Consider the following 23,986-nt stretch of genomic DNA (forward strand, 5'->3'; position numbering starts at 1 on the left):
ACCTATAACATAGAGAAAATTGAAAATTGAGATAAAAAAAGTACTTGCACAACCTATCAAATAACAGTTGATAAAGAAAACGTCATTAAAGGGCCATATAGCTTGACTCATTGATGATCATCACCTTATTAGCTCTTAGTACATAAAACATTCTATAAACAAATCTAAATAGGCATTTAGAAAATCAGGATTGAATAAGCACATCAGGGAAATCTATAGTCTAATATATGAATAACAACAATATAAAGAGGGCTCAATCTTCAAATCCTCTATAACCAAAGGATCACAACAGTAACAATTATAATGACAACAAAAGATTAAAAATGAAGAGACTAAAAAACCCAAAAGATATGTACCCATATGAGAACATGGAAGAGGTCTCAAATACATGGCGCTAAAATGCAAGATCTAATAAAACAACATGAATGAAAATTAGCATTTAAAAAAGACTAGACTTATACACACATAAGTAACATTAAAATGTATAGATCTATTAACTGTTTGGCAGAGAGTTAGAGCAATTCATCAATGATCCACCACATAAGAGGTAAATCTATGACGTGTCACCGTAAAAGATGAGAAAACACAACGAGAAGTTGCAGTGAAGATGTTGGAGATGAACAAATGGGAGAGAAACCGGTTGGTAGTTCTTGGCTGTCAAAGAAAGTGCAGATGAGTTAGTAATGACTAAGCAGGGAGTTTAAGATTAGGAAGGGAGCTATTTTTATGGTTAGGGAATATAAAGAAAATTGTAATGCTCAAGTAAAGCCAAATTAGACAAAAAAAAAAGAGAAAGAAGTACTTAAAACAGAACAAGAAACGTCGCTCTAATGAATCAACATTATTTAAACAAGAGATCATCGTTTTTCTCCGATTGTTTCAGTTCAACAACTCCATCGAAGTGGAAAAGCATTTGAGGGGAAAGGAAAATGATTGGAGAATATGATCTCCTGTAACAAAGAAAAAAGCAATTATAATCTTAACTCAACAAAATCATAATGAGACTACCGAAAAGGAGAACTCATACCGTATTGAGAGAGAGAAAATCACCGAAATTCATGAGAGGGGTGCAATGAAATGCAGAGACAGTAAAAATCACCGCAACAGGTATCAAACTCAGGGAAAAGTAAAATCATATTATTTGAGAGAGGCAATGGTGTTAAGATTAAGAAGAAATCCTAAAAGATGGAACAATTGGGAGCGGTTTTAGAACGTGAAAGAGTGAGTAATTTTATTAGAGAAAGGGAAGAAGTGGATGGAGATGGAAACGAGCTAGCGGTTGAGCAGTTACGTTTTCCGTAGATACACATCAGAGAGAGAAATGGTTTTAAGCGTGAATAAATATTATAAATCATAAAAATAAATATAATAATTATAAAAAATGGAGAGAATGCCACATGAGCAAGATGTAAGCTGCTTTAAGTATATAGATAGATTTCTCTTTTTTTTAATGCATTTTAGTTTAATTTATTTTTTAGCATTAATTAAATTCACTGTTATTAATGTTAAATTAATTGGGTGATTAGATTAAATTAGATTATATTTAATATACACACGATTATATTAACTTGTCTTATTTTTTTAAAAAAATCATCAATTAAAATTTAATTTAATAATGGCAACATAGTTCTAAATATTGCTTGAACCCATGACCTTTTAAATTAAAACTAGTGTCTCAAACCATTCCATCTACTCTAAATTATTGAATCAATATTATATCAAGTTTACATAAACTAATATTAAGGAGGGGCTATACGGGGCCAAATCAATACTACTCAAGGGTGGAGATGGTGGCTGGGACGCTCCGGCCCCTCGAGCCCTGTGTTGGCTCTACCCCTGGTTAACAGTACGGGTGCAACCAATCTTTCAATATTGAAAAATCTATAAAAAAAAAGACTTGTAATGAATAAAAAAGATGAGGGACTAGTAATGGTTTTTGGCTATTTTAAAATCTATAAATAACTTTTAATATTGAACAGGCAAACCAGAAGAAACAAAAAGAAAAGGAAGAAAGGAAGAAGGATGAACAGCATGTTTATGTCATTCCTTGGAAGTAGCCCTCAAGGTTGTCCTCCTTTACCATGGGAGAGATGTTTATCTCATACAATGGGAGAAATGTTTATCTCATACAAGAGAAGCTTTTGTATGAGATAAATAAATAGAGCATGCAATATCAGAAGTAAATAAAGGCTCAATTAGGAAATGAGTTACACAGTCGGTTTATACTAGTTCGGCCTTCTGCCTACGTCCAGTCCTTAGAATACCTTATTCTGAGTTTTAATCCATTAATGAACTCTTTACCGGTAGAACACAAACATTTTACAATAGACAAAGCTTCTGTAAAGTACCGTCGTTTACAAACAACACTCAACTATCTATCCTTTCTAGTTATTCGCTTATAACTAAAGATAATAAATAGAGCTTCTGATTTACAATATAAAATTGAAGTCTGATATGGAAATCAGTTTGAACTATTCTCTCTCTATTGAGTTTACACAAATATGAAGAATGAATGTGTACACCAATTTTGTTATGGATCTCACTTAAGTTTTTATCTATTCCTTGTGTGAATGTGCTATCGTGAAATGAGTTTGAGCTTGGTTTTTATAGTAGAAGCTTTCAGCAATTATCCATTTGAATTTGAATCTATCTGTTGGGTCACAATGACTTTTGTCTTCTGACTTGCTTCCGACTTCTGTGTCAATATGTCCATAAAAGGAAAGTTACCGATTGCCAACATTACCATCTCTGCGTAAGCCGACTACTCTACCTCCTCTTGCAAGCATGCCTACTCCCCCAAAGTTCAGTCTCCCTCCGTTTCTGATGCCAAACATGCCATCTCTCCCCACGATCCCGACTACAATTCCTTCTTTCCCTTTCTTTTCTCCCCCACCTTCCCCATGATCTACCCCTTGAGAATACTCTTTCTCATCATATATTTCAACTTCTTGTTTTGTGCGTGCGCCTAATATTATGGCTTCGTTCCTTGTTTTAGACCAGGGTGGATTTAATTTTCTTATTTCTGGTTATTCTTTTGAGATATATTACCATTGGGTTCTACTCCATAGTATTTCATTGTTATATGTATAATTAATTCATGATTTGTTTTTATTTGGTTCATCATTTAATGTTAGTGATAAAAAAAACAACTATTGGATAGGCTCATCTATATTCTTTCTTCTTTTTTTTTTTTTGCATGGTGCAATTTCATTTTAATGGTTTTTCTGACGTTTTGTAATTTTTTGTCAGTAATTTCGAATAAATTTATTGACAGAATATGTAACTATCTTGAAAACAGAAATATTTCGGATAAATTTATAGACAAAATAGTAATTGAACTTAGGTCACTGGCAACTCCTATCTCTTCTTCTTAGTTTTAGTTTTAGGTGAAGAAATGTCGCCATTACTGTTCCCACGGACGTTCTTATGGCTCTATCTGCACGGGCACATTCTTACCAATTGTGAGAGATTGAGATGTTATATCTCCACGATCTCAACCTGCTAGTGTTGTAAATTGGAGGAGGAAATGATCGAGCATGTGCTTCGGGATTACAAGGTCAGTGTTGTGACATGGAAGGAGCTACTGCCTAGAAGCAACTGGGTTAATTTATTCTCCATCCCGGTAGCAGAATGCTTGCGTTTATGTTTGGGCGGACAAGAGTCTGAGTTTCGAATAACTAATTTGCCAGAACTCTTTGTTATTACAGGTTCAAACTTACGGAAGTGGAGAAATTTAGAAATTTTTAATGGAGGAAGGGAGATTTCAAGAGCAAAATAAGACTATATCAAGCTGATTACTGATGTGAATCATAATTACTCGGATAGCTTAGAGAAAATAAATAGTAATAGAGGACATGAGGAATTCTTCATCAGCTGGGCACTGTAAAGCTTAATGTAGATGGGCAGTGGCAGAGCCAGGAAATTGGAGTTAGGGGCGCTAATTTTAAGCGTGCAGTTAGGGGTAATTTTTCCAGCTCGTTAGGACTCGGCAAAAAAAATTTAGCCTTCAACGCGTTAAAACATCATCATTTTTGTGTTTTCTCTAAAATATTAAAAGTGTTCAACGTAAAAAGATTAAATATATTTAATTTTTTTTATTAGTTCAATGCTAGTTTCTAAAAAATTATAACATTTTTATATTTTTATATTTTTAGTTTGAAAATTTTAAATTTTAATTTAGAAATTAAGGTGTTTGAGTCTCAAAAATAAGAAATTAATTTTTTAATGGAAAAGACATAATAAAAATGAGTTCAAAAGTGTTATGAAAATAAATTAATTAATTAATAATGGTAACATAGTTTTATAATTATTGAAAAATAAAATTCAAATAAATAAATACTTTCTAAAATAAATTGAGGTTATAAGGAATTGAACCTACGACCTTTCAAAAACAAGCAAGTATCTTTCACTATCTCATCTACCTTTAAACAATGAAACATTACTACATAGAATCTATATAGACTAATATTAGGGAGGCTACAAGAGGTGAAACTACGGATACTTAAGGGTGGAGCCGATGGCCGGGGAGGCTCGGGTCCCCTCGGGCATTGGGCTGGCTCCGCCCCTGTAGATGGGTCAAGGCAGTAGATTATTAGGACTATTACATCAGAAGGTCTAATTAGATATGCCAATAGCAATTGGTTGAGTGGTTCTAGGATCATCATTTGAAGCAGAACTTTAGGGAATGCACTCAAGCCTTAAGATTGCTATTGAGAGGAAATACAATGATATTATTATGGAGTCGGACTGCTTAGAGGTGGTGAATTGTGTGAATTAAGTATTGTTTGATAAAACTGAAAATTATGTGCTGAAAAAATAAATACTGAATTTTAAGTGATAAATATTATAAGTGCTGAAAGTATTAATGATATAATTGTTTGATAAATATTAAAAATAAGTATTGAATATAAAAATATTAGTTATAATATTTAACTTAAAAGGTTAAGTTAAATATTTTAACTTATGAAAATAAGTAAGTTTTAACTTAATTAACTAATTTAAGTGGTAGAGAAATAACTCTTATCAAATACACTTAAATTAAATAAGTACTTAACATTTTAATTTAAGTGATAAATAGTATTATCAAACAAGACTTTCATGTAGCCCTACACATCACCCGTCTCATGCAATTATCCAAGGGATATATATAGGGATACAATTTGAAAAAATCAGTATTAACCACGTTCACAGGAAGAGAAACGGATGTACAGACTTCATGGCTTCGTTAGCTCACAACTCCATTGTAGAAGTAACGATTTGGTATTACGATCTCCTTTAGGAGGATTATATAGGAGTTTCCTCGTCTAGAATTATTACTACTTAGAGTAGCCATTTATGTTGCTTTCTTTGTTTTGTTTTTCTGTTTGTGTTTTCTATTAATTCTCACTTTACAAAAAAAAAAACATAAAAACCTTTAAATTGATTTAAATTAGATAAAAATAATAATAATAAACATAAAATAATCCTAAAAATCGTATTTCAATTCCTTCATTGCCCTGGGAAGCTGCTCTATCTCAATTGGCTAAAACATTAAATTTTCAAGAGGTAACTTTTTTGCTTGGTTAAATTACACACGTCGCTATTAAACTTTAGTTATTTTCATGGTATGACTATTAAATTTTAAAATGTAACATAAAAATCACTTACTTTTATATTTTTTAACGGTATGATTACTAAATTTTAACTAACGCCTCAAAATGATCGTTAACTACCTCAAAATGAAAATATACAAGAATTAAAATTCTTTAGAACTAACATTTACCATAAAACCACATTTTTTATTTTTCAAAATCACAATTTTTAAAGTTCTCTCTAAAAAATCATTTTCTCTCTCCTAACGGAACAATACCTAAATAACCTCAAAACAAAAATCTTGAAGAACTAAAGTTGTTTATAATATCATTAATTTTTGAAATTTTTTATTTTGAAGTCATCAACAATCATTTTAAGATATTGATTGAAAATTTAGTGGTCATAATGTGAGAAAGTGTAAACTTGAGTAGCTTTTATATTATGTTTTGAAGTTTTATAGTTAATACTTTAAGAATGAATAAAATTCAATAGCCATGAATGTAATTTACCCTTTGTTGCTTATATATATAGGATAAGGTACCAAAATAGGCCTAAGGTTTTTGGGGAAGTACCAATTTAGGCTCAACATTCAAAATAGCACCAATATAGGTTTAACGTTTACAACATAATATTAATTTAGGCTTAACGTTTACAACATAGCATCAATTTAGACCTTACGTATAAAATAGCACTAATATAGGCTTAACGTTTACAAAATAATACGAATTTAACCTTAACGTTTACAAAATATATCCAATTTAAACTAAATATCATAATTAATTATATTATATTATATTCTTTCCCTATTAACTTGATATGTTATCATTTTATTGCGTTCTATATTCTTATTTATTATAATACAATTAATTAGTATTCTTGTCCATTAAGACCTTATTTGTTTTTCATCCCGCCTCTACTCCTTCAATTAAAAGTCAGTTTTGGTTCTAATATATTTGTCAATTCACACAAAATTAGTCCTTAATTTTTTCGCAACAAGATCATGGCAATTTCAATCTCAAAATCACTTCATCCCTGTTGTTCGTTATTGAACAATATTTCTACCGTCTTTCTTTTTTAATCACAGTTCCAAGTTTGTCCAAATTAACTTTGATGAAAAACAAATATAAGGTCTTAATAGGTCAGAATATTAATTAATTGTATTATAATAAACAAGAATATAGAACTAAATAAAAAGATAACATATCAAGTTAATAAGGAAAGAATATAATATAATATGATTAATTGTGACGTTTAGCTTAAATTGGATATATTTTGTAAACATTAAGCTTAAATTCATATTATTTTGTAAACGTTAAACCTATATTGGTGTTATTTTGTACGTAAGGCCTAAATTGATACTATATTGTAAACGTTAAGCCTAAATTGATATTATGTTGTAAACGTTAAGTCTATATTGGTGCTATTTTGAACGTTGAGCCTAAATTGGTACTTTCCCAAAAACCTTAGGCATATTTTGATACCTTATCCCTATATATATTAAACTTTGCTGGAAACCCTAGCTACTTTACCCTTTCTTTTTTCTTTTGCAGTAAAATGGATCCAGGGGCAGACATAAAACCTGCTTCTTCTTCAAATGAGAATGAGAAAAAGAAAGAAGTGGAGTTTGATTTCGAAGATATTCCAGACTATATGGCTTATGTTGATAATGCTGAACAGAAAAGTGATGAATGGACTCGCATCTTACTTTCGTATTTGAGTTCCACCCCAAAACCTAACGAGGTATACAATCTGTTACATATAATTTTTCTTTTTTTTCTTTGTTCTTTTTTTCTTTAATGAAAATGACCTAATTGCAGGATGAAGGAGCAGGAGCTGGGGCTGGTGCTGGAGCTGGGGCTGGGGCAAGTAAAGAAAATGCCTCAAATCAGTAAAAAAAACAATTTATCTGAAGTAATAATAAGGCACTAGTTAGACATCTGCAATGCCTTATTCTTGTAATGTTAGGCAGGGTGGGTCTTTTTCCATCGTCTTTGGTCCATTCTTCTGGATGCTTATTTACTGATTAAATGATATGTCTGTACACAAGTATTCTTAATGCAAAACTAGATTCAGATCTTTTATCAGAGTTGCGTTTTCTGACATTCAGGAAGAAATTTTATCAATGTTTTCCTAAAAAATGAAAAATCAACCATCAGCAATATATCATCAACAGACTGAAATAAGATATGTTTTGCAATGAAGGCGTCACTTTGATTTACCAAAAATTGAGGCTTGGTTTTGTTATAGTAAAAGAAAAGAAAATGAAAATGGATTCAACAGCACATGGACAGTCATTCAAGAAATACAAGTATTAAAGGTGTTCAATATATCTATTATACAATGAAAGAATGCTGTCACGATATGAGATTGTAAATGAGTAGGTCACTTAGCCAGTTTCTTCTTTGTTCGGAAACAGCTACTCCTACTCGACTGTCAAGCAAAGATCGAAGGCTTTCTTTGCTCTGCCTGATATGGCGCCTGTACGATTTCAATCGTGCAGCCAGTCTTTAAAGAAATGGAGCCATAGGCAAGAGTGATAGGGGACTTTGCTGGGTGAAAGCAGATAGACGGATCATTCAAAAGCGATAAAGGCTGACAGATGAAAATTGGCTTCTCGATAGGTGGTAGACGTAGCCAACAAAAAGAAATTCATAAGGAAGAATAGAAAAGCGATCCCTTCGGGGGGCGGCCTCGGGGATCAGCGAGCACCCTGCACACTGGATCGTAGGCAGCAGTGGCAGAACTGTAAGTCTTTTGGCCATTCGGATTCGGATTCGGATTCAGAAGTTAGAGACTCAAGAAGTTGTTTGCCTGTGACTAAGTCCGAAAAGGGGAATACGACTTTTTATACCGAGTCTGGGACTTCAGTTGACAAAGGATAACACTGTCAAGTGATCAGCTAGCTTGTGTAGTCAATGAGTTCAGTCGTTAAGCTACACGTTGAGCGGAGCAAGCCTACACTAGGTGAACAGCCGTGTTGCTACTATTTTGATACTGAAGGTCACCCTAGAAGTGAGGGGTAGGAGAGAGGGAGTTCCCCATTCTTTAACCCTGCTACCCGTGACTTGATCTGCTCGTCAGTCTTTCTTTTGTTCCTAAATTGAGGCTTGGTTTTGTTATCAATCCTTGAGGAAAAATAGCTAACAAATAATAAAACAAAAGAAAAAATGAAAATGAAAATGGATTCAACAGCATATGGACAGTCATTTAACTACTTAATCTTTGACCGGAACCCAAGCTTATGAGTACTACCAATTAGGCAGTATTAAGGACTTCCATGCATGTGCTAAATCTGGTCTTGTCTTAGAGCTAACTTCGGAGGTATCATATCAGCTAAAAGCAGAAAACCCGATCTCCCAATCAACGATGAGGTCTAGTCGCTTGGGTGCCGCATAGATGGGCTTATGGGGAAGGGCCCTGCTGAATGCGGGATGCAGATGGAACTCTTTCTGAACACGATAGACTATTACGGATGCATTTCCCGCTAATGGGTTAGTAGGTGCTACTGGGTAAAATTGTGCCTCTCGGTCAGCAGCCCACGCCTCTACATATGTAGTTGTTCATATAGACCTATTATCATAGGATTGGTTTCCAGATCGAGAAGGAGGGAGTAGCTCGAGCTAAAGCAAGAGGGAGTTCAAGCAGCTATGATTGAAAGCCAAAGCCAGAAGTGCTTTATCCATACTGGTGAAACCAGTTTTACCGAAAGAAGCACCAATAGCATAATGCAATCGCTATCATAAGAATAGATAGAATGGGGAACTCCCTCGGATGTAGTTGTTCATATAGAACTATTATCATAGGACTGGTTGCCAGATCAAGAGGGAGGGAGTAGCTCGAGCTAAAGCGAGAGGGAGTTCAAGCAGCCATGATTGAAAGCCAAGAAGTGCTTTATCCGGGCTGGTGAAACCAGTTTTACCGAAAGAAGCACCAATAGCATAATGCAATCGCTATCATAAGCATAGATAGAAAAGGTATGGGTATAGGTGAAATGCACACATCTACCAAGCATGTGAAACTCTCAATCCGCTGGTTGCTCCAAGCACCTTGCTAAGCATCCATTTCTGTTCCATATATAGCCATATATATGCCTTAGCTCTAATAGCTATAGTAGCTAAGTCCCTTTCCTTAATCTCGAGGTGCAATCCTTTTCATCTTATGATAAGCATTGATCAGAATTTGCCCACTTAAGAAGCCATAAGGTGGCTCTTTCGGTTTCAGCCCCGCAGAGAGAACAGTAAGGATAACGAGCGCTCCGCCCCAGGTGGGAAAGAGCAGCGGGCAAGTGCTTGGCAGGCCAACAGCCCAGTTTGAGGGCGACCTCTGAGAGCAATGAGAGCATATCAGTGAACTAAACACTAGTTATTCCAGATGCTCTCCAAATCTGAAAAAAACCAGAGGTTATTTGTATTCCTCGGGAACCCCCGCCTAAATCACAACATCAAGGTCTGAGGTCTGACAATGGGGGGAGTATGTTTCTTGGGATATTCCGTTGTATTTGGAGGAAAAGGGAATTGAGTCAAAAATGTAGTCCTAGTGGAAGAACACAACGCACAAGGATCTGAGGTAACACATTGGTATCAGAGACACCTTCCTCCGGCCATTCTCTGAATGGTAAATAGTTCCTATAAGAAAACTAGAGCAGCCAAACAGCGAGCAAAGGCAATCATGGATGCATCAGAACAACAGCTTCAAGAGCTTACCACTTAGTTCTACTCTAGAGAAGTTACAAGCCCAGTTTCAGGATGCTCAGGCGGCACATCAGAAGAGGATCGAATCCATTCTATCGTATCAATCACAGTTCTGTAAAGAACAAAAAGGTGCTCATCAGGCCCTAGAGGACTTGCTCCATAAATCTATTAACACCCTGACCAAACTTATGCAGTCAAACTATGATTCCAATCAGCCTATCACTCACACGCTCCCAGTCAAGTTTACCCCTGATAGAGGAACTCTGGGTAGCATCCCTACGAACTATCAGCCTGGGGAGCATTCATCACTTAAACCTCCTTACTTCCAAAAACTACTTCCTAAATGTGAGAATTCATCCCTACGAACATTTCTTTTCTTTTTTTTATGTAAATGAAAACATTTCTCTTCTCAAAAGAAAACATTTCTGTTCTTTATTCACACATGTAATGTCAACTAAGAATAAAATGATTAAATGAAATGTTATAAGAAAAGTCCAGTTGAAAAAATAATGTCCTTTTTTTTAAAACTAACAAGATCCTAAGAAGTTCTGATATAGTGGTGATGGAGTCAATTCATAAGTCCATTGAAGACTTCATTAATTTCGACAACTGTATTAAATATGCCTAGTTATCACATTTGGTTTTTATGTCTTACTATATAAATCAGTAATGTTTATATATAATACTCGTAGTAACAGAAGCATATATTAAAGCCGAGACAATCTGAATTAGTTTCAAGATTCATGGTTGGAGCAATGAAAGCTTCTTTTTATCAACCATGTTTCCATCAGAAGAACAACTTAATTCTAGAATCGATGTCAAACTTGTCATCTCTAAACATGGGTTAGGCACTACTGCCACAACAGCATTTCAGGAAAAGCATGAACAAGCTAACTTTATCCAAGATGTATAAAAAAAAGGGCGGCCCGGTCGCATTACGCGTCCCCGCTGAGCGAGGGTCCGGGGAGGGGTCCCACCACAAGGGTGTATTGGGGGCAAGCCTTCCCTTGCCAATTTAATTGGCAAGAGGCCGCTCCTAAGACTCGAACCCGTGACCTCAGGTCACACGGCAACAACGTTTTACCGTTGCGCCAAGGCTCGCCCTCAGGTCACACGGCAACAACGTTTTATCCAAGATGTATACATTCAAAAAATACATGAGAACAGTAACTTACATAAAAGTGCAGCAATACTTACAAGGATGGAGAATAACAGGGTGCCAATTGAAGAACGATTTATCTTGCTGATCAATCCTGCCATGTCCTGCAATTCATATAAAGGCAATTAGCAAGTAATGAAAGTGATATATTTGGTATACCCTAAACATTGCACTAAACAGGAGATTGTTAGTCATAACTTATAATGTTAGTAGAGTTAGAGAGTTTGTTAGTTATAACAGCTAGCTAACATACAAGTTGTATTAGATTCTTTAATCCAAATTTGCATTCTGTCTTCATTCTTTTCCTAAAATCTTTTATCTTCTTCTTTCAAACAAAGCATAAGAAGAATACAATTAAATGGAATAAATGCTTAAACAACTATTTATCCTCTGAAAAATCAATAATGTTTGTGTTTGCAGTTTTCTACTAAGCTAAACTCAAACACTAAAATTACGTATAGATTTCGTGTGTGTCTAATATTGCCACCTCTAGCTGCACCAACTAGAAAATGTTTTCAGCTTGATATGATTTAAGTATGCAAACTGCAAAGATCTCAGACAAGAGACAAACTTGCAATGTCATCCATTGGGACAGCAAGAATGTAATCAATGATACCTTCTCACAAGCAGCAAAAACATCAAAGCAATACACTTGAGTATGCAAATTTGCAGTTATTCTGTGTATTCAAAGCAATACACTTATTTTGTGTGGAAATTTCAGATTTCATAGGTTTGCTTAAATGGCTTAATAATGTTTCTGATGCTGCATTTGCCTATATGCTCTTTAGCCAAAAGTTGTGCAAGTTATACATTATATCATCATGCATTAGGTTCCCCGTGTCTAGGCCTGCACATCATCTGTTCAAGGAACTTGGAAAGGTGCAAATGCCTTGCTGCCCATTGCTCCGCTCCGCCAATTTCTGTTCCTTCGCTCCTGCATCTCTCCTCAATTAGTTCAATTGTTCCCTGTATTCCATCTCAATCCTATCAAGACAACTTTTCTGTTCTTCCCTAAGAGCTTTCATCTTCGCTTCTATCTCTTCCATTTTCTCCCTCCTCCTACATGACTTCTCACTGCAACTGCAACTCCACCCTCCATAGCCTCCACGCAGCCTCCTTCTTATGTGCAGCCCAGGCACAATGTCCTTCTTCAAACTCTCTGCAACATTCTAAAACAAACGGAGAATATATTTACTCAATCGTATATATCCAAAAACATAGAAGAAGTTATATAACAAGCGGAGAATATATTTACTCAATTTTATATATCCAAACGTAGACCAGTTTCTCCAGGTTAAATGATCACGATCACTATATTTAGATCAAATTTACCCAATTTTAGTCACTTTCCTACTATTTAATCTTACTTTACTTGAATAACTTCAACACTGCAAAACAATATTAGACTTTAGACTGCAAATAGGAAAAATAATTCCTTGGAGCTCAAACTATATTAAATTCAGAGGCTTGCAAGAAAACGTGATACGTACAAAACAAACATGAATCAATAATTCAGATATATCACTAATGTAGCCAATTTAAATCCAAACCAACATATCAAGAAAACATGTCCAGCCATAAGCTTAAGTGTTTATATATAGAGTTAAAGTTTATTTTAACAAAACATAATAGTCTTGTTAAATTATTATCTTGAAAATTGCAATCCTTTTAGTGTTGCTTGACTTATGTTGTTATTTCAACTCAAAATTGCAATGCTGAATGCTTCAAGTTACCCATTAGTGCCTGAAATGCCTCAGCAGCCTCAAATCAGTAAAAAAAAACAATTTATCTAAAGTAATTACAATCACAAAAACAATTTATCTAAATATTAATTAGGCACTAGTTAGACATCTATTTAGAAAGAAAGCTATAAATAACTAAACATTTGTCTTATTCTTGTAATGTTAGGCAGGCTTGGGTCTTTTTCCATAGTCTTTGGTCCATTCTTCTGGATGCTTATTTACTGATTAAATGGTACGTACACAAGTATTCTTAATGCAAAACTCGATTCAGATCTTTTATCAGAGTTGCGTTTTCTGACATTCAGGAAGAAATTTTAACACTCCAAATAAGAGTATTAAGGGGTTAAATATTTTCTAATCGAACCATTCCCCTTCCATCCTTTTCAATATGAGGTGAAGGAAGGGATCTCAAATTTGAGATAGATATTTAAGAGAGAGACACATACATTAGGCCGGTGCTCCGGGCTCTTTCTCAGCATTCCTTTGGTCAATGTCTTCCTACAAAATGAAAAATTAACTATCAGCAATATATCATCAACATCAATAGATAAAGACCGCCAATTTCCTTGAGATACACAAGCAAGTCAACAGACTGAAATAAGATATGCTTTGCACTGAAGGCGTCACTTTGATTTACCAAAAATTGAGGCTCGGTGTTCTTATCAATCCTTGAGGAAAAATAGCTAAGAAATAATAAAAGAAAAAAAAAATGAAAATGGATTCAACAGAATATGGACAGTCATACAAGTACTAAAGGTATTAAATATATCTATTATACAACAAAAGAATGCTGTCACAATATAAGAATGTAAATGAGTATGTCAGTTAGCCAGTTTCTTATTTGTTCGCAAAGCCAAGCAAAGATCGAAGGCTTTCTTTGCTCTGATATGGCGCCTGTACGATTTCAATCGTGCAGCAAGTCTTTAAATAATGGAGCCATAGGCAAGGGCGATAGGGACTTTGCTGGGTGAACGCAGATAGACGGATCATTCAAAAGCAGTAAAGGCTGACAGATGAAAACTAGCTTCTTGATAGGTGGTAGACGTACGTAGCCAAAGAAAGAAAAGAAATTCATAAGTAAGAATACAAAAGCTATCCCATCGGGGGGCGGCCTTGGGGATCAGTGGCCCCTGCACACTGCATCGTAGGCAGCAGTGGTCGACCTGTAAGTCTTTTGGCCATTGGGATTCGGATTTGGAAGTTAGAGACTCAAGAAGTTGCTTGCCTGTGACTAAGACCGAAAAGGGGAACACTGACTTTTTATACTGAGTCTGGGACTTCAGTTGACAAGATCTGCTCATTCTTTAAACCTGCTACCCGTGACTAGATCTGTGCATCAGTCTTTCTTTTGTTCCTAAATGTGGATGCTAAACCAGATTCCCCATAATATATGCGGAGGCAATGCAATCTAAACTTCAAGCAAGCTAGATGTTGAAGTGCGAAAGCCTTCTATATTGAGAAGAATAAAATGAATCTAACTTTCCTTCTTGTTCACTCTCTCACTATCAGAACTTTAAGGTTCTGTTTGTGTTCCACGAACTCAACAATCACTAAATCAAAGGGATTTAACTACAAGCTTAGGAGTACTCCCAATCAAGCAGGATTAAGGCCTTCCATGCATGTGCTAAATCCTGTCTTGTCTTAGAGCTAACTTCGGAGGTATCATATCAGCTAAAAGCCGAAAACCCCAATCTCACAATCAACAATGAGGTCTCGTCGCTTGGGTGCGGCATAGATGGGATTATGGGGAAGGGCCCTGCTGAATGGGGGATGCGGATGGAACTCTTTCTGAACACGCTAGACTATTACGGGTGCTTTTCACACTTATGGGTTAGTAGGTGCTACTGGGTAAAATTCAGCCTCTACATATGTAGTTGTTCATATAGACCTATTATCATAGGATTGGTTTCCAGATCAAGAGGGAGGGAGTAGCTCGAGCTAAAGCGAGAGGGAGTTCAAGCAGCCATGATTGAAAGCCAACGCCAGAAGTGCTTTATCTGGACTGGTGAAACCAGTTTTACCGAAAGAAGCACCAATAGCATAAAGCAATTGCTATCATAAGCATAGATAGAAAAGGTATGGGTATAGGTAAAATGCACACATCTACCAAGTATGTGAAACTCTCAATCCGCCGGTTGATCTAAGCACCCTGCTAAGCATCCATTTCTGTTCCATAGCCATAGCTATGCCTTCATTCTAATAGCTATAGCAGCTATGTCACTTTCCTTAATCTGGAGGTGCAATCCTTTTCATCTTATGATTAGCATTGATCAGAATTTGCCCGCTTAAGAAGGCATAAGGTGGCTCTTTCGGTTTCAGCCCAGCAGAGAGAACAGTAAGGATAAGAGCACTCCGCCCCAGACGGCAAGAGCAGCGGGCAAGTGCTTGGTAGGCCAACACCCCAGTTCGAGGGCAACCTCCGAGAGCAAGGGAGCATATCAGTGAACTAAACACTAGTTATTCCTGATGCTCTCCAAATCTGAAAAAACCCGGAGATTATTTGTATTCCTCAGAAACCCCGCCAACACCCAACATCAAGGTCTGAGGTCTGACAATGGGGGGCGTATGTTTCTAGGGATCTTCCATTATATTTGCAGGAAAATAGTATGATTTTTACTCTTTTTTGTCTTCTTGCCGATTGTGAAGCTATAGGTTTTGAGCAAACACATCAGTATCAGAGACACTTTCCTCCGGCCATTCTATGAATGATAAATAGTTCCTATAAGAAAATTAGAGCAGCCAAACACAGAGCAAAGGCAGTCATGGATGCATGAGAACAACAGCTTCAAGAGCTTACCACTCAGTTCTACTCTAGAGAAGTTACAAACCCTGTTTCAGGATGCTCAGGCGGTATATCAGAAGAGGATCGGATCCATTCTATCGTATCAATCCCAGTTCCGAAAAGAACAAAAAGATGCTCATCAGGCCCTAGAGGAATTGCTCCATAAATCTGTTACCACCCTGACCAAACTTATCCAGTCAAACTATGATTCCAATCAGCCAATCACTCACGCTCCCTGTCAAGTTTACCCCTGATAGAGGAATTCTGGGTAGCATCCCTACGAACTATCAGCCTGGGGAGCATTCATCCCTACGAACATTTCTTTTCTTTTTTTTTATGTAAATGAAAACATTTCTCTTCTCAAAAGAAAACATTTCTGTTCTTTATTCATACATGTAATGTCAACTAAGAATAAAATGATTAAATGAACTGTTATAAGAAAAGTCCAGTTGAAAAAATAATGTCCTTTTTTTATAACTAACAAGATCCTAAGAAGTTCTGATATAGTGGTAATAGAGTCAATTCATAAGTCCATTGACGACTTCATTAATTTCGACAATTATATTAAATACACCTAGTTGTCACATTTGGTTTTTATGTCTTACTATATAAATCAGTAATGTTTATATATAATACTCGTAGTAACAGAAGCATATGTTCAAGCCGGGACAATCTGAATCAGTTTCAATATTCATGGTTGGAGCAATGAAAGCTTTTCTTATCAATCATGTATCTATCAGAAGAACAACTTAATTCTAGAAGCGTTGCCAAACTTGTCATCTCTAAACATGGCTTAGGCACTACTGCCACAACAGCATTTAAGGAAAAGCATGAACAAGCTAACTTTATCCAAGATGTATACATTCAAAAAATACATGAGAACAGTAACTTACATAAAAGTGCAGCAATACTTACAAGGATGGAGAATAACAGGGTGCCAAATTGCCAATTGAAGAACGATTTATCTTGCTGATCAATCCTGCCATGTCCTGCAATTCATATAAAGGCAATTAGCAAGTAAAGAAGTGGGGGAAAAAAAGTGAAATATTTTGTATGTCCTAAACATTGTACTAACCAGGAGATTGTTAATCATAATAACTCGTAAGGTTAGTATATAGTTAGAGAGTTTGTTAGTTATAACAGCTAGCTAGCTAACATATAAGTTGTAATAGATTCTTTAATCCAAATTTGCATTCTGTCTTCATTCTTTTCCTAAAATCTTTTAACTTCTTCTTTCAAACAAAGCATAAGAAGAATATGATTAAATGGAATAAAGGCTTAAACAACTATTTATCCTCTGACCAATCAATAATGTTTGTGTTTCCAGTTTTCTACTAAGCTAAACTCAAACACTAAAATTACGTATCGATTTCGTGTCATGTGTAATATTGCCACCTCTTGCTGCACCAACTAGAAAATGTTTTCGCTTGATATGATTTAAGTATGCAAATTGCAAAGATCTCACACAAGAAACAAATTTGCAATGTCCTCCATTGGGACAGCAAGAATGTAATCAATGATACATTCTCACAAGCCGTTTGATTAGGTAGCAAGGTAAAACGTCAATAATAGATTTTTCTTTTTTTTTTTTTTTTTGAAGAATAAAAATAATAGAAATATACTAATAAAATTTCAGCATGCTTAAATAATTAAACTATCCATATAATGTATATACATAATTTGCACTTGAATTATAAGAAAATTAAAAAAAATTATTGTCTACAAATTGTAACAAAATTAATATACCAGCCCAAAAAAGTTAAGAAAAATAATATTAATTGAGTATGAACTTGTTTTGTATAAATGAACTCTCAAAATAATTGCATAATAAAGTTTTAAATTCAAGCTTAAAAATATTATATTATGCTATTAAGATACATAATTATCGATTTTCTTTTATTTTCTCGTAAATTTTCATTTTATCATCCTTAAGAAAGAAATATAAACTAATAGATTAAAGAATCACGTATCGTTGCATGAAAATGCATAGTTCGTACTGTACGTGAATATATTTATCACGTGCTTATATACTATTAAAAGTAGATACACCCAAGTAAAGTAATATTTGTCGTTTGTAATTTAATGGTTCTTTGTTAAGATATTAATAAAAATTAATTTTCCCATAACTTTTCATTTATCATTTAAGAAGGAATACAAATTATAATATGTCATTAAAATAACCAATAATTGGATGAAAATATATAGTTCATATATAAGTGGATACAATTTATACAGGGCTTATATTTTTTTTTTAATTATTATTGAAATTGAGGAGGAGGGAAAAGATCATAGGACATCCCAGCTAGGTTGGCACCCCCTATGGATCAGAACCCCCGACCCGACTTTATTAATGCAAGTATGAAGTTATTTTTCATGTTGAGTTTTAATTTAAGAGCTCGTGTTGTAATTTCAATCATTAATCATAAAATTAATTATTAAGATTTAACTGCTAAATTCTAGAATTTCATTATTCATTTATTGGGTAACTAAATATCAGCCATTGATTTTGTAATTAAAGATTGAGATGTATTAAACATGATCTCTCGAATTAAAATCCAATTTGAGATAATTCAAATACGGTGTATATATATATATATACATTAATATAGTAAATGTTTGTCAAGTGCAATTTAATGAATTAATAATTTAATGATTTTCTGTTAAGAAATAATACAAATAATGTTATTAAAGTTCCTATGCAGCTACGTTACACATGAAAAAAAATTACTTCCGAACTGTTGATACTACATTTTTCGAATGCTGCTGAAATGGATGATGCTCTATTAACCGAGTTTTTTATTCTAAGCTGGCTTTTTCTTTCATTAAGGGATTAATGTGACTCAAAATAAAAGATCATGAAATGAATGTGTTGAAATAAAAAATCGGAGACTCAATCCACCAAATTAAATTATGAGCAACTTCAAAATGTCTTTTGCCTGTTTCTATAATTGGATTATATATGCAAATAAATGATACCTGATGATTAAAATTTTAAATTCCAAATAAAATGATATTGAAAAGAATATAGGAATTATATTGGTAAAATTTAATGAATAAAGTATAATTGATGGAAAGTTTGACAAAAATACTTAGAAACGAGAGCTACAGCGGAAGAATCATCATGACTTCAACCAGAAGATCGATCAACATTAAATCCAAGTACAAAGGTCAGAATTAATAAAAAAAAAAATTGTATAAATTCCAGATTAAAAACTAAAAAATATGTAAATATGATGAAGAAAGAGAATAAGAAGAAGAGAGAATTGAGAATTGAGAATTGACAATGAAAATCTTCCAACCTCAATAACATGGTGTCTCAAGGAAGTTGATCAAAATATATGGATTCCTGAGGTTGATAATCCTGAACAACATAGAGATTATTGGACTCACATCTTCAACTCAACTATCAGTTCCAATTATAATCCTTTTTTTGAAACAAGTTCCAATTCTAATCCTAATAATGAGATATTTTATGTTTGTGTTTGATGAACTCAATCTATTACACCTAGTTTTTCTGAATTAAAAATGCAGGGTGCAAGTGGAAGCAGATAAATGGAAGAACATGCTTTTAAAGGAGACACCATTCAAGCATTTATTTAGCTTTTGTTGAAAACATGTCCACCCATAGGATGAAGTGTTTATATTTAGAGTTAAAGTTTATTTTTACAAAACATAATAGGCTTCTTAGATTATTATCTTGAAAATTGGAATCCTTTTAGTGTTGCTTAACTTATGGTGTTATTTCAACTCGAAATTAAAATGCTGGATGCTTTAAGTTACCCATTAGTGCCTGAAATGCCTCACATCAGTAAAAAAAAAAAAAGGAAGCCAGGTACTTATTGCATCCTTATCTAAAGTAATTACAAGCACCAAAGTGATTTATCTAAAGTAATAATTAGGCACTACTTAGACATCAATTTAGAAAGAAAGCTATAAATAACTAAACATTTGTCTTATTCTTGTAATGTTAGGCAAGCTGGGTCTTTTTGTCTATTCTTTTGGATGCTTATTTACTGATTAAATGGTATTTACACAAGTATTCTTAATGCAGAACTCGATTGAGGTCTTTTATCACAGTAATTTTTAGTTAAGTTGCGTTTTCTGACGTTCAGGAAGAAATTGAACATCAAAGCAGAGAATAAAGATTCATAAAAGGAGAAATAAAGACCAAGAGTAGCTTACTGGAACCGGATGATAACGGAACCCCTTGTTAGACATCCCTCGTTGCTAAATGAGGAAGCTATATGGCTCCTTAAATATGTGAGGCAATCCTTATCCTTTCAAAGTACCTTTTGGGCAGAAAACCAATTCAACACTCTTACCACCTGAAACAGAGACGAAAGAGATAAACATGTGACCACCTCCCCCCACCACTGTTGCAGGAAACACAGACAGCAAAACACATGAAAAAACAAGTAACAAAAGAAAGAGTGACGGCAATTCTTAAAAAACGAATCCGGTACCTGAAGTGTTCCCAGCTAATACAGGTTCATAATCACATTTCTACAGAGGAACTCTGCTGAATCTGCCGTTTGGGTGGATCATTGAGCAAAGGCCAAGAAATAACGAGAAATATGTTGGTTTATCAGATCAGGTTCTTTTCCGCTAGGGCTTTCTTCTTCAACTTAATTTAGGCGTATTGATTGCGTTTTTTCAGTGTTTGATTTCCGTTTTTCTATTTACAAAGCGTGTTTGGTTTCTTCTAATTGTTAAAAAAATAAATAAATAAATAAATATCTAATACATTGCCCGCCTTAAATTTGTGCAAAATAGTAGATTGTTTTTTTAAGCTTTGCAAATGTTTCACTAACTTCCTTACTTATTTCGTATTATCAGCTCTTTAAACTTGTCCATAGAACTAAATTAGCTCCCTGAAATTTGAAAGTGTCTCACAAACTTCCTAAATTTGCTTATTCTGTAACAACTAAATACAAAAACTTATTAAACCTAAAGTTTTTGTATTTAGTTGTTACAGAATAAGCAACTTTAGGGAGTTGGTGAAACACTTGCAAAGTTCATGGAGCTAATCTACTTTTATGGACAAGTTTAAAGAGCTGGTGATACGGAATAAGCAAGTTTAGGAAGCTGGTGAGACACTTACAAAGTTCAGAAAACCAATCTACTATTTTGGATAAGTTCAGAGAGCTGGTGATGTATTAGGCAAAAAAAAAAAAAAACTAGAAATAACATACTCTTACAAGGTAGGCTCTCAAATTGCTGAAACTTGATTCTGAGTTTGAGTTCGAATTCGAAGATACATAGCAAAGTTTAATTGGAAGAGTATTCATCCAAATATATTTACGAGTCTCGAACCAAGAAATTGGACAAACTATAAAAAAATAACATATTATTACCTTCAAAAAAAAATAACATACTATTATAAACAGGGGCGTATACAGGGGGACCTGGGGGTGCCCGGGCCCCTCCGGGCGTCGGAACCACCATGGTCACGAGTAGTTTCGGTCCCCTCAAATATTAGTGTATATACACTATGTGTAGTAATATTTTATTGTTTAAAGGTAGATGAGATGGTTAAAACACTTGTTTTTTTTTAAATGTCCTAGGTTCAATTCCCCCTAACCTCTATTTATTTTAGAAAGTGTTTATTTACTTAAATTTTAAATATAAAAATGTTATAATTTTTTTTAAACTAGTATTGAACTAATAAAAAAAATTAAGTATATTCCATTACGTGTTTGGCTTGTCCAAAATTCAAAATTTCTAATTTTTTTCGGCCTGTTAGGTATTTTTAAATCCAAATTTCTAATTTTTATTGGTTTGTTAGGCCTCTATAAATCCAAATTTCTAATATTTTTTTGGCTTGTTAGGCCTTTCTAAATCCAAATTTTTAATTTTTTGGCCTGTTAGGCCTTCATAAATCCAAATTTCTAATTTTTTTGGCCTCTTAGGTCTCCTTAAAATTGTTCTTGATCATTCAAATTATAACACGCATATATAAAAAAAAATTAAGCAGGTTCGAATTAGCAAAAAAAAAAATTTCCGAACATACGTGTAAAATCGGCCCCCCAACCGACTAATCTTGTATTCGCCACTGATTATAAATAATATATTAGAGAAAATAATAAGAAATATACGCTTAATTTTTATTTTATTTTTTTAAGAAGCATGCTTAAATAATTAAACTATCCATATAATGTATATACATAATTTGCATTTGTGAGGCGTTTGATATTCTATTGGGATAAGAATAAGGATAAAAGTTGGGACGGGGATAATGATAAATGGTTAGGATAAGGATAAAAATATGATAGTTAAGAATTACAAGAATAAAAATTAAAAAATATATATTATCTACAAAAGTCAAGAAAAATAATGTTAATTCGGTATAAATTTATTTTAAATAATTAATTTTTAAAATAATTGTATAATAAATTTTTAAATTCAAGCATAAAAATATTATATTCTCTTCTTGAAATTCATAATTATCGATTGTGTTTTCTTTTCTTATAAGTTTTTATTTTATCACTCTTCAAAAAGAAATATAAAAATTTATAGGTAAAAGAAATCATGTTTCATTACATGAAAAAAGTAGTTTGTACGTGAATATATTTATCATGTGTTTATATAATATTAAAAGCAAATACATCTGGGTAAAAGTAACAAATTACAATTTAATGATTATTTGTTAAGATTTCTTCAAAAAAAAATGATTATTTGTTAAGATATTAACACAAATTAATTTCCCATAACTTTTCATTTATCAATTAAAGGAATACAATGATGGAAAAAATAAAGTAAGACTTATTTTGTAAAAAACAAACTAAACATGACTTTTACCCAATATATAATATCATTAAATTAACTTATAATTGGATGAAAAGGCATATTTCATATACAGGTGAATATAATTTATACATGGCTTGTAAACTACTAAAGCTGAAGTGGTTTTTTTTTCTTTTTTTTGGGAAAGTGGTATGAAGTGATCTTTTCAAGTTGAGTTTTAACTTAAGAGTCACTATTGTAATTTTAATTATTAATTATAAAATTAATTATTGAGATTTAATTGCTAAATTTTAGAATTTTATTATTCTAATAAAATATCAACCATTGATTTTAATTAGAAGGCTTTGTCATCCTTGTATTATCAACCATCAATTAATTATTTTATATTTATTCCCAAAATACAAAAGACAATTGTCACATATGGAACTAACATGAGCATTTAGAAGAAGAAAAGAGTTCGAGAAAGAGAGGAAGATTTGAGAGAGAGAAAAGAAGAAGACGGGAAAAAAAGTTGTATATTCTCATTCACAATTTCCCTTACAAGGCATGACAAATAAAAAGGATAATTGCTTGTTAACGTGGCAGTTAGTACAATTATACCGTTAATATCTCAAATATGGAATAACCAACTATATGCAAAAGGACAAATAATCAAAGGTACAACAATTCAACAATAGAATAATATAGGCTAAACCCCAAATCAGTCCTTCCACTTCTTATTTCTCCTTTGATATGTGATAGTTCCTCTGGCTTGAAAACATTCTTGATCCCAAGAATGGAAAAAGTCCAGAAAGTTTTGGGCTATGATAGTAGAGTCTTCCCAAGTGAAGTCGATGGCATATTGACCAGTCTAGTGGATGAGCAGTTGAGGAATCGAGTTGTCACCAATTATGGCGTTGCAAGTGTTCAAGGTCTTGAGTGGGTGAAGGAGACCAGGGCCATCATACACAGGAGGTAGTGTGGTCAAGGGAGGAGTTTGAGTTTCAGGTTTCTTCTTCAAGAGAGAAATATGAAAGATTGGATGAACAAGACAAGTATCAGGCAACTTGAGTTTATATGCAACCTTACCAATTTTAGCTTCCACTTGGAATACCCCATAAAACTTCACAGAAAGCTTGTGAGACTGCCTGAGAACAAGGGTAGACTGCTTATAAGGTTGTAATTTAAGAAAAAAACCTGATCTCCTGGACTGAAATTCTTGTCAGAATAACAACGGTTTGTAAATTGCTTCATCTGATTCTGGGCCTTAGCAAGATTCATCCATTGGCGGGCTTGCAACATGTCTCCATAGCAGCAA

At 33.8% G+C, this 23,986-nt stretch overlaps 1 protein-coding gene across 14 annotated transcripts; it reads right to left on the reverse strand.

The window, feature by feature from the left end:
• Positions 1-359: 359 nt before the first annotated feature.
• LOC136205585 (serine/threonine-protein kinase Nek6-like) lies at positions 360-20,610 on the reverse strand. Of its 14 annotated transcripts, none has more exons than XR_010676020.1 (8): positions 20,409-20,609; positions 20,128-20,270; positions 16,861-16,934; positions 13,610-13,661; positions 12,232-12,590; positions 11,460-11,525; positions 10,275-10,374; positions 7,173-7,428 (listed from the first exon to the last, which is right to left on the reverse strand). XR_010676020.1 is itself a non-coding variant. In XM_065996236.1 (5 exons), the coding sequence occupies exons 2-5, from the start codon at positions 20,161-20,163 to the stop codon at positions 12,372-12,374; spliced, it is 381 nt and encodes a 126-aa protein (XP_065852308.1). In that variant the 5' UTR covers positions 20,164-20,270; positions 20,409-20,609; the 3' UTR covers positions 11,459-12,371. The 14 variants fall into 14 exon arrangements, 1 of the variants encoding a protein (XP_065852308.1); XR_010676016.1 differs by having other exon boundaries at positions 7,173-7,701; XR_010676017.1 differs by having other exon boundaries at positions 7,173-7,701; positions 12,038-12,590.
• Positions 20,611-23,986: the final 3,376 nt, after the last annotated feature.

Source organism: Euphorbia lathyris, chromosome 9, assembly GCF_963576675.1.
Source record: "Euphorbia lathyris chromosome 9, ddEupLath1.1, whole genome shotgun sequence".
NCBI classification, from domain to species: Eukaryota; Viridiplantae; Streptophyta; class Magnoliopsida; order Malpighiales; family Euphorbiaceae; genus Euphorbia; species Euphorbia lathyris.